Raw genomic sequence first — 12,602 nt, 5'->3', positions numbered from 1 at the left:
CACACTTTAAAATTCTAATGTTTAAGATATGCCTTACTTTGTTCAGCATATTGCTTACAATTAGTATTGAAATTTATTTGTAAATATTCAAGTGTTTATATAGTTTATTTAATCTTTTATATTTACGCATTTCACTGTATTTTATTTTACTTACGTTAATATTGTCAACGAAACCACAGTATCTAAGCAACTTTTTGGCATATGAACTAGGAATTTTCTTTTAACTTTTTTCTAAATGTTGCAGCTCAATGTGCAAAGTTTTTGACCACATAGGTCTTTTTTAGTTTGTTCTCTTTTCTTTAATTATATACATATATAATCTCTGTGTGTGTATCAGTAATATCCTTTACAACTGTAATTCATTTAGGGCTCAGAAAAATACAGTTGCTTCAACAGCTGGGAAAAGAAGGAAATCTGTGGATCTTAATGGAAATGAGACTGATTTTGTACATTTGAAAAAGTCAAAGCAGTCTAAATCTTTTGAAGAAGATTCAACAGCTGTTGAGGAAGTAGAAGAAAGTCCAGGAAAAGTATCATATGAGAAAGCATGTTACAATAGTAACTATTTAGCACTGAAGCAAAATTATGCAGAATTTGTAACACCTAGCATCTTGCAGGTTGGTACCACATAGAAAATCTTTTCATTTTATTTATATGTTAAATAATAAATTTGTATTTAAATATCTGTTTATGGCTCATAAAGCACTTAAAATATGGTTTTCAGTAGTAAAATGGAAAAAAAATGTGTTTAAAAGTATATTTTCACATCTTATTATAGTTACTAGTGTTTGCAAAAGCATTTTTCTAATTTGAAATGGTATAAGCATAATGCAGCTATATTTTTAAAGTAATAGGTGTAAACTCAAAGTTTTAAGATTCGTTTGAATTATGTAATAGTAGATCTATATTTTTATTGAATGGAATGATAGATCTGATTGACATGGTTTTATAGAAATATTGCAGATTAATAAAATTCATTGCAGATAATTAGAATATCAAGGAAAGGAAGGGAATTATTTTCGAGTGTGAACTGGATGGTGGCAGAATCAAATGCAGAAGAGATTAAATCTTTAAGTCTACTTTTTAATCCTCAAGGAATTTGATTTCAGTTCTTTAAACTATTTTATATCTCTTTGCCTCTCCATGCTAAATAATGTCGTCCTGCTAAACAAAAAAGTTTTTTTTCCTTGTACAGATCATGCTAGTAATGCTTATTCTGTAGATACTTAGCACTCAGTTGTTAAAAACCAGTTGCTATTCTCAAAGTATTTTCTCCTGCAGTCATTGATAGGGCTTTAATGAATTTGTCTTGTCATCCAGAAAGATACTTTGCTACTAGAAGCATAATAACATTGTCGTATCTCATCACTCTATCAATTACAAAATTGCTTAGATCTCTTAGAAGTTCACATTTTGGGGTTTTTCCTCTTATCTATCAGTGATTGACATGGTTCAGTACAAGTTCATTTTTTGACTGTTAAAGATATCATCTCCGATTTTTGTGTTTGGGGAATTGATAGCATATGCTGTTGTGTTTTGTCATAATTGACTAAACTAAAAAAAATAGTAAAATTTTATGTCAAAGAACATGAATCTTAAATCCCAAAACGGAGAATTAAGCAAATCTTGAATCGCAGTTTTGTTTGATTTGATTCTGCAAAAGTTATTCATAAAACTTTTTCAGTTTGTGAATTAATTTCCTTGTATTTTCAGTAGTGTTGCTGGCAGCCATGTCATTGATTCTGAGGATTTTTTTTTGGGGGGGGAGAGCGACTTTTTATTATTTAACATCACTTTCTTCACACCAACATGTAAAAATACAACAGCAGAATCACTAAATTTTTAAAAACAGCATATTTGTAGAACTCCTGCTATAGTGTTAATGCTGTGTGCATTTTTAGCCCAAATGGGCTGTTGGTCTCAAACTTCACTTTTGATGTCCATTTCTTTTTTCAAATAACTAGGCATTGGTATGCCCAGTTGCCTAAAATTGATATTATAAAAAAAGAAGAAATATATTATATTTTTAATAAATCTGGCTAATTAATAACCTACAGTTATGGCCTTTAAACTGCTTAGTATGTTAATAACAGACAGATTAAATTTTTAAACAACAAATTGTAGAACATGCAAATGTCTACAAATAGCAACAAAGTGGCATGTGGAAGATAAAAATATTTTATATCAGGCAGTGGCAACACATTTATTTTAAATAGCTGAGTTTTGTTAAATGTGATAGTGCTAAAGAGAAATTACATTAAAAATCTCCTATATATCTCATTTAAAAGATTTTGTTTCCCTGTATCTGATGGTGCAAACACTAAAATTCAGAAATTTTTAGCTTGTTCCTTAAATGAAAATATGTGTGAAAGTTTGTTTCAACATTAGATTTTAAAAAATCTTTGTCAAGCTTTAAAAAAATTGCTACACTACATCTCTCATCCACAATGAATATGTATGAAACCTGAGCTGCATAACTTATCAAGAAATAAAATATGCTGTTTAAAAACATTTTTTCTTGCAGAGAAAATCCTTTTTTGAGTTTGGTAGATTTTGCGTTGTGGAAAAGCTTTCTGCTTTGTTGTATTTCAGTCTTAGATCCACGCTAATCAAACTGAGTTTGTCCTAATTTTAAATATTTTATATAATGTCACCAGGGGCTGTGCAGTAAAATCGTTGAACACATATAGTTCGGTTCGGTGTTTGAATCCTGGCAAATGGACTAGCTGCATGGATGTTTTCATGGTTTTCCTCATGTATAAGAGCCATTTTCCCCTCGAAAGACCTCCACGAAGCTATCCCACTTTAGGCAGAAAGCCCTCGTGTCTTTTGCAGTAATCAAACTAAACCAAACATAATGTGAATCTGAATTTAAATCTCCAGGCAGGTCTAGGTTATACAGTTGCTTAAAGCCTAGATGCGATATTCAGAAAATTTACGACGATAAGCTCTTTTCCTCTCCTTTTGGGGTAAAACTTTTCCACTTTTGTGACGTCCTGCTTCAGATTTTGAAAGGGTTGCAGTTAGCACAAAAATTCATTGGTCTTTTATGGTGGTGAGGTCTTCATACTCACAGCTAATAGGCTAGAAGATGTGCAGTTTGCTGTATTTTTTATGATTTGAGGGGGGAACAGGCTACTCTTCCTGTGCTAAAACTCATAGGAAAGTTATTTTGAAAAGCAGGTTGCTTGTATTTTAGAATATTTGGTTAGAGGAAGATGAAAGATATAGTCTGAGGCTCTCATTGTTAAGCAAATTCAACATAATTATAATTTATTCTTTAATTGAACCCTCAACAGAAGCTGAAAATGATGTCAGAAATCCCAAGTAACATATCTCAGTCAATATTTTTTTTTTTTTTTTTTTTTTTTTTTTTGTTGCACAGATTTCAAGCTTTTTGTGTTCCCCCCCCCCATGAGTGTGATCCCTAGGGAAGCATGTGAGAAATTCAATTTCTTAATTTTAATAAAATTGACTTTTTAAATTAAAAAGTACTAAAAGCTGAATATTTATTTGCATCATTTAAAACATCTTATTTAGAAAATAAATATAAAGGTTGGTGAGGCTGGACTTTATGGATATATGTATTCTGACTGTATGTTGTTTTTTATGGATTATGTCTTTCATTTTGAGATTAATTGCTGTGGCAAGATATCTCTAGCCTTTTTATCTTTTCCTAGGATTACAAACAAATGAAGTCATCCAGTTTTGTGTCCAAGCTCAATAATGTATATACTGTAGAGCCTATTTCAAAGAGGTAAGATTGTGGGAAAACATATAAATGTTTCTATTCATTCAAGTACTGTGTTATGAATTTTTTTCCTCTTATCAGATTAGCTGCAGAGAGATAATTTGTTCATTTATTTATGCAGTAGTTCAGTAAATGATAATCTGTGCTAGGCAGAAAAATGCCATTATGAATGGTATATTGTTTGATGTTATTTATCATATATTATTTTATATGGCTCAGAAAGACTTTTTTAATGCATTTAGTATAGATATTGCAAACTTTCAGATATATTTATCACTTTAGCCTTTGTTGTTTCATGAAAAGAATGTATTTATACATGCATATCTGTTATATAGATTTAAGAATTGCAATTCTCTGATATAGAATTAAGAATTGCAAATCTCTGAATAATAATTTTTAGTTTTAATAGATAATTTAAAGATAGGAAGAGGATGTTTATTATGACATTGATCAAGAATGTAACTTAAAAAGTCCTGTGAGAGAAAATACCAAAACATGTATAAAAGGCAAACTTAGAAGCTTGAACTCTAGTTGAAGAAATAAACTGAAAAATCTAGTTAGTTAATCCAAAATAAAAGATTAAATTTCTTTCCTGATCATATTTGAATTTTGAACGGCAGCTAAAATATTATATCTTGCTGCATCATGACCCACAAGTGGCTAAACAAGTGAGATCTGCTTGACCTGCATTCAGTTTTGATAAAGGTATTGTTTGCATGTGTGTTTTTTGGTTTTCAGTTAATATATAGTAAATGTGGGCCTGTTTCTCTTAACTCTTTCAAATCGAAGTCGCCCCAAATGTCCGATGTTTCAGACAATGGCAGGTCGTCCAAAATGCCGGAATAATTTCGTATCTAGTTCTTTCCCCTCCCATCATATTACTGCATTGCTCATTGCTTTCATGTATTGTTAAGTGACATGTCAGTCATTCTTTTGAAGCGACTGAAAGTAGTTCTGTTATTTTAATGCACCTTCTTTTTCCTTTGTTTACTGTCAAAGTTTAGCTATTGATGCCCGAAGTTGCAATCCCATCCCAATGGGGAACTTCGCACAGAGTGAAAGCGTCCGAAAAAGAAGTTCTTGCTTTACTTAAGTAGGTTATTGTAAGCACTGTAGTGTTCATTTTGTCATGAGGGGGGAGAAAAGCATTTCAGAAGAAATTTCTAGGCACAGGCATTTTTTGATGTTTGAGTAAAAGAGATTTTGCCTTCTGTCGATGCGAAAGAGTTAAGTCTTCCGTGAAGGTACCTTTCCATTAGCCTGTATATAATTTGCCATATTCCATGATGCAAACAACCTTAATGCATGAAGAAAGTATATATAATTTCATTTAGCATGCAGGGTTGCTTTGTTTGTGGTTCAACTTTATTTATTTGGGGGGGGGGGTTATTGAAGCAGCTATTTTTCATTCGTAATTTCAATTTTGATAACATAGGATTTTATTTTTTACATTTTATTAAGACCAGAACTCCTGTATTCTTTTCTGTACATGATAAAAATAGTTATTTTTATTTGGCAAAACCTGCTTAAAATATGTATTCCCATGTATTCCTTATCATCTTGCACGTCCACAATTGCATATGGTTGATAATTACTTACATGTCAGATTTTTTTTTTCTGGGTGCTGTGTTTCTAAACTTCCTGAACAAATACTTATTTTATCTGATAATAGGGCAAAAATTTAGATTAAATTTTGCAGTTTTTTCAATTTATGTGTAATGAAATTTCTCTCACCATTAAATTGAATAGGTACTGATCTGAATGCTGTTGTTATATACCAAAAATATTGCAGTTCTGTGTGCTGAATGCTTTTAAAGTGTAGGGGCTCTTGAGCAGTATTAGTATGCATATGAGAAGATATGGAGACATGGAATTCTCCAAAACCTATTATGTGGAAAACTTCCTATCTTTACTCAGACTTTCAAGACAGGCTGTTTCAAGTCAAAATTGGTTCTGTGCTGTCTAAATCTTTTTACCAAGAAGAGGGAGTGCCACAGGGCTGTGTACTGATCAAATTTCTAGGAGTAATATTTGATAAGAAACTCAGAAAGTATTACCAAATACCTCCTGGTAAGCAGATAAAACTTCCATGCTCAGAATTTACAGAGCTGTTATTCGCTCCAAACGCAATTACAATCAGTGGCCTATGGATTGGCACAGCTTTCTGTGGTAAAGAAGCTGGTCCTGTTCACCACTATGCCCTGAGAATTGGTTTGGGAGCTTTCAGAACATCTCCTATGAAGAGTTTGTATGTAGAATGTTTCGAGCCACCCCTCCAGCTGAAACACAAGCAATTGTCTCTTGAATATTACTTGAAAACTGTTTCACATACTGACCATCCAGCTAGCCTCATAGTGCTTCATAGCCAGTTTTATTTGCTCTGCCTAGTCTGTCTTTGTATTCCTGCTTTTGGATTACGCATTAGACAGTGGACACAAGAACATGACTTGGAAGAGGTAAAAGTTCAAGCGGTAAAGTATTTGGAAATACAGTCAAAAGTCGTTAATTCGGACACCCATAATCCGGACCTCAAAGCTACAAACTTTCTGCGTGTGCGTAAGACCTTTACGGTTGCGAATTTGTGTGTGCATGTGCGCAAAATACGTTTACAAATGCGCGTTTAATATATAACGGACGGTATTAGCTAAGCTAAAATTATCTAATTATCTATTTCAGTTAATGTTGCAGATTGCGTTGTTCCTTAATCTTCGAATTGGATCCGGCTTATTATTTTTTGCAGACTATTAGAGCAATTTTATAAAAGTAAGCTTGAACTTTTGATTATGTCAAATAGAATTTCCGATATATATTTACATGTAAAGGATCTACAAATCGAAAGTATGTTTCGGAGTCCATTAACCCCTTCGAACCGGATAGTGAAAATGCGCGCTTATCGCGGAGGCCGGCAGTGTCTTACGCGAGCGTCTCTCTAGGGCCGGGAGCTTTTTTGCTACTAAGCCTAAATCCATGAAATTTCCGAAGTATCAACGCATTGTTTAATAATGCTCTATAGAGTATTTAAACGGCTTATGCTTTATAGATATTTATATATATATACTTTAATTACCTTATTTCTTGTTTAAATGCATATTTTACACATTTTATTTTAATTACTCACCATTTTATGACTTTTAACATTATACATCTGAAAACTAAATATAGTACTTAAAATTCTCTTTTCGTATGAAAAATTTGAAAACAGGGATCTACACACAGTCCTACGTTACATTCCTTGCACTCGTAATAACTCATTTGCCGTTTTAGAAGATTTTTTTCCGGGAATGTGAACAAACGAAGCATCGTCGTCTCATTTTCTTATCAGTCTCTTCTGAACAAAGTTTTGGAAAATGTCTTTCAGTTAATCTTTCAGAATCAATATCTGAAATATTTTGCATCATTTCTGTTATTTCATGCTTTGTTAAGCATTTTCGACACTTCGACATTGCAACAGTAAAAACAGAAAGAATTCACGTCTAACAAGATCTAATTATTTTCTAAAAACTGAACTGCAAACCGAAATATTCAACGCTTTAGCGCATGTGAAACTTCTACTTACAATGAACAATTATCATGTGCGAATAAAAGTGCGATTTAAAGAGACGTAATAAACCACGCCATTCGGAAACATTTAGTTCCCCGTTTGTTTATATAATCAAAAACACGTGTATGTGAGTCATGCTTCTCTCATTTCGAGTAGAAGGTCTAATATACATGTACCTGAAATCATATGGACATAAAGTGCCATCTTGTGGCAGAAATTATAGTTTGAAAAACGTTCCAGGACACTGGCACAAATACGTGACAGTCGGACTGTCACGTATTTGTGTCACGTAAATGGGAAAATGCTCTGTCACGCCTGCGTGTCGGCCGGGGGGTGAGTGTGTTCGTTGCTGGCACGTAGACGTGACTGTTGATGCGAAAGGGTTAAACAAAAAGTAGAATTGCTGCAAAAAATGGGTAAAGGCATATCCTTTGTTTATCTTTAACACCGCGGCTCGCTATGAATTGGAAGTTGATCTGTCAGCACTATCCTTATCTTCAGGGCAGATGTTTTTATTTTATTTGGCTTATAATTGCATACTAAATGTAGTATTTCATCTCGATGTACTCCGTCTTTGATATGATTTAAATCAAATGCCTCGTCATTATAATTCGCTTCCGATAGCGAAGAAAGGGACAGAGGTTATTGAAAACGAAAAAATTTCGATTGACAGATTAGTCGGTATTCTCGACACAGCAATTATAGGACTTGAACAGCGGAACTTTGTAACTGAACGAGAAATTATGTCTGTTTATAGAATTAAAGAGAATGTACTATCACATAGAAAACGAAACAACTTAAACAACTTACATTCAAAGAAATGTTTAATAAAGTAAACAAATAAATATTAAGCTTTTTTTTTTTTTTTTTTTTTTTTTGTAAATTTTGATACCCTTTAGATCATAATTGTACTTTCTTTCGTAAATTACGGTTTCATAATTTTAATTTTATAATTTCTGCATGCCATTTTACCAGATTTAAGCTGATGATCTATAATCCGGAAAAATAGATAATCCGGAATCACCGAAGTCCCTACGCGTCCGGATTAACGACTTTTGACTGTACCTTCTTGGAAAGATGCTCACAATGAGGTTCTCAACATCCAAATTAGCTAAAGATAACACCAGTGATGTTGTGTACAAGCAGATTTTCTATGACTATGTTGCAGTATATACGGATGGATCTAAATCCCAGGATCACGTCAACTCTGCCTTTGTGTGCAAGAATACTATTGAGGGAAGAAAATTTCATCTTGTTTGTACCATCTTTACTGCAGAGATTATTGCTTTACTATTAGCTCTATCTTTCATAGGTAAACAACATAGGGAAAATTTCATTATTTACACAAACTCACTCAGTGTGCTAGAAGCTCTCGAATCATATGTGAATAACACAAATCCGTTAATCATAGAATTGCTGACGCACAATGTTAGCTTCGAGGCCAAAGGATCCTTCATTGCTGGATACCAAGTCATATTGGTATAAAAGGAAACGAACTGGCGGACATCACTGCAAAATATGCCTGTGGGACATTGAGCCAACCTGTCCCCTATTCAGATATTAACATTGGGAGGAAATGGCAGAAGCTTTGGGATGCACAGTTAACCTATAAATTACAAAATATAAAACCTAAAATAGAACATTGGAAATGTGCCCTAAACCAAAAGGAGCGGGTTCTTTTATCCCGACTAAGAATCTGTCACACAAGACTAACACACAGATACCTACTGATGGGCGAATGCAGTACTGTTTTAACCATTAAACATATTTTAATTGATTAACCAAATTTTAATCCTTTTCGAAATTTTTTTTTTAATACTTGGTTGATTTCGGCAAAAGATTTAGTTGGTGACGAAAAGTTACAAAGTTTTACCACTTTATTTGAATGCCCTGAAACCAATTTGGGTTTCAGAAGATCTAAGCGGGATCTAGTTATATTCATATCATCAAAATTTATCCTTTGACTATAGAGTTTTCTATCAGTATTTCGTGGGTTTTCATATTCTAGTTCTTCTTAAAAGAATTTTACATGTTTCATTTTATCGCAGGTTTTATTATACACTTGCTGTTTTATACCTATATGTAACGTCTTAAATTTCCTTTGTTAGTACATACTGAATGGTGCATGTGTTCTTGTTTTTATTTTCAAGTTTTGGAAATACACCACCTTTTTTTTTTTTTTTTTCGTAACATAACACCTTCATGGGTTTTGTACCAAAAAATCCCAACCAACCAGTATGAGCACATTTTTTAATGATGTTATGAAATTTCAGAGATTGAAATGGAGGAAAAGCAACAGGTTATTATAAAATCATCATAAAAAGAAAATTGGTCAAAAAAATTATGGATAGAAAGTGTAAAGAATAATGTAGCCTTACCAGCTATTGAGCTGCTCAGAAAGCTCCATTTCTTAGAGAACAGAACTGTAACATTATTTAATAAAATGGCTGCACATATCACTGTTGTAACCAGAATTCATAGTAATAAATCAGATCCAAGGGAGCAAAATCTTTATTGCAAAACCCCTGTTGTCAGTAATAATAATACACACTGGCCAATTTATTATATAAACCCAATATTGGTATTTTATTGGACCACCTTTTGCGTGGATAATTGCTCTTATTCGTTTGAGCATGGAGTCTACATGCTTCTGAAGTGCTTTTACATCCAGAGGATTAAAAAGTCACAAAGCATGGGCTATGTGACTTTATGCAGCGGCTTGTAAATTAGATGGAAAAGTAGAGTGCTGTCGGATGTATCTTTCCACCATATCCCATACGTTTCCTGTGGGGTTAAGATCGGGGTTATGCGGTGGCCAGGGAAGGTGTTGGAAATCAGACTGATGTTCAATGAACCAATTTTGAACACTTCTGGCATGATTATATAGTTGCGTTATTGTCCTTGAAGTATCTGTCACCATGAGAGTAAAAATGCATCATTGCAGGGTTACTTGATCTGCCAGTATATCGACGTAGTATCTCATTGCTGTTTGTTTACCCTCAAGGAATACCAGTAGAGCATGCCCCATACCTTGACACTCCCATCAGACCCTTGACCCTTGCACAATGAAAATAAGACAAAATGGATTTGGGGATAGACTGGGTTACCACTGTGCTGAGTGGTGGCAAATAGTGCATCTGACTCCATATAATAATTAGTACATTTGTGTCATTGCGTAATATTTACTGCATTTTAAACTCAAAACATATTTATTACAATTATGAGAAACTCTTTACAAGCATATATATATATATATATATATATATAATTCAATGATAGCATACAACAGTTATGGAAATGAATTATAGTTCTCGTGGTGTCAGAAGCTGCTAGCAAGGGTCTCTCTAGTCGCGAGTTCAGGAGCCTTCTGAGATCTTATTCCGATGAAAAAAAATCTTCAGACTCATTTAGCTATGCCTCTTTTTTGGTAGTATTTTACATCCTCTGATTTGTTATATCTGAAATGATATCTGAGGAAAGACAAATCAGTGGTTCGTCAGCCCTCCTAAAATCGAGAGGCTTTGATAATAGACATGGTGCATAACACTAAAATCTCTTGACATTAGTCATGAAATTATGTCTCACACTTTCAATTGGAACAAATTATTCCATCTGTGATACCAGACTATGTCATCTGGCACGTCATAAAAGCTTGGAAACAGTGACTTGCAGCAACTGCACACACAATTCTCTCATATCTGTGTGATCTGCCACATACTCCCCCTCCAATATCATCATCAAGGAAAAGCACTTGTCTGCTCATATGAGTTTCACGAATGTTTGGTTTGTCGTGATGGGCAGATGAAGGTTTTAAAGCATAAGGCGAGCGAATATCCATGTTGGCATTAAACAGAAATGCTTGTTTCACCCTCTCAATTGAGAACGAAACAATTTTTCCATGCATGGAGAATTTGAACAGTTTTTCACCACATTTGAGAACTTTAAAGGGTCCATCCTATGGCGGTTGTAGGGGCCGTCGTACTGCATCACGTAGCACAAACACATGTGAACACGTTTATGTATTCAGCACAGTTGCAACATTCAGTGTGTCGAAAAAAATCACCTGGGAGTTGAATGTTAGTTCCGTATACAAGCTCAGCATGAGTGCAACCGATGGTTTCTTTCAGAGCTGTTTTCAAAACCAATTAGCAGTTTATTAAAACTTCCGTCCATTTTAGAGTGTAATGGCACATTAATGCAGCTTTTAAAGGATGTGGAAATTCCTCAATTAAGCCATTGCTTTGAGGATGATAAGCAGTTGTACATATTCGTTGTATGCCTAGGAGTTTAGTTAGATACTTAAATACGCAATTTTTCAGTAGTATTTTACATTCTCTGATACGGTATATCTGGAACGACATCAGATGAAAGACAAGATTATTGGTTCGTCAGCCCTCCTGAAATCGAGAGGCTTTGATGACAGAACACTAAAATCTCTTGACACTGGGCATGAAGTTATGTCTCTTTCACTGTTACCTGGAAAAAATTATTGCATCTATGATGCCAGACTATGTCATCTGGTACATCATAGAAGCTTGAGAACAGTAACCTTGCAGGGACCACACACATGATTTTCTCGTCTCTGTGTGGTCCACAACAGATTCATGGGTTCTTGCCAAATTCGACGTCTTCCATCAGTGCAAAATAAAATGTAGCATGATTCATCCAACCATATTACCTCTTTCCAATCCTCAGATATCCAGTGTCTTTCCTAACACCACTGCGAACGAATTCTTGCATGTTCGGCAGAAATGAGTGGTTTTTCTCACAGGCTCCCGACCATGCATTCCTATCCTCTGCAATTCTCTGCACATGGTTCGAGCTAAAATCTGCTGGGAAGAGCCTTGGTTCACGATCTGTGTCAGTTGAAGCAGAGTAGAGTCCCTGTTTTGTACAATTCGTCAGAGATGCCGGCGATCACTCTTGGAAAATTGTGCTTGAACTGCAGTTATGTCTTCTAGAAAAGCATTGTGGTGTCCGATTCCAACTTTTGAAAACCTTTGATATGGCTGATTTTGAGAACCCAGTGAGCTTTTCTGTCTTCAAAGCCAAGGCCCCTGCTAGATGGATGCTAACAATGAGCTCTTTATCAAATAGGGCAAAATCTGTCATTTTTCCCATTTTACTTCATTCATTGTGAAAAGCACTGTTACTTATAATAGCATTTTGACCATGTGTAACCCACTTCATAAAAAAATATGCATACTTCATCCCTAGCATGCATTTAAATGAAAATCTGAAAGGTTTCTAATTCATTGGCCAGTGTTTATAATATTAATGTGTATTTTTGTGTAGCAAATGGCAATGTCA

At 34.3% G+C, this 12,602-nt stretch overlaps 1 protein-coding gene across 1 annotated transcript in view; it reads left to right on the top strand.

Annotated features, from left to right (window-relative positions):
- Positions 1-12,602, top strand: part of LOC118183557 (uncharacterized) — a 166,059-nt gene that overhangs the window by 80,044 nt on the left and 73,413 nt on the right. Inside the window, exons 7-8 of the mRNA XM_085807772.1 lie at positions 368-617; positions 3,681-3,757. Of these exons, the coding sequence (XP_085663898.1) occupies positions 368-617; positions 3,681-3,757 (327 nt within the window). The remainder of the gene's footprint in view (positions 1-367; positions 618-3,680; positions 3,758-12,602) is intronic.

Source organism: Stegodyphus dumicola, chromosome X1 (genome assembly GCF_044657685.1).
Source record: "Stegodyphus dumicola isolate Sdum_Otavi_A_Nest chromosome X1, ASM4465768v1".
Taxonomy (NCBI): Eukaryota; Metazoa; Arthropoda; class Arachnida; order Araneae; family Eresidae; genus Stegodyphus; species Stegodyphus dumicola.
The sequence above is the reverse complement of the archived record's forward strand: the minus strand, read 5'-3'. Positions and strand labels throughout refer to the sequence as shown.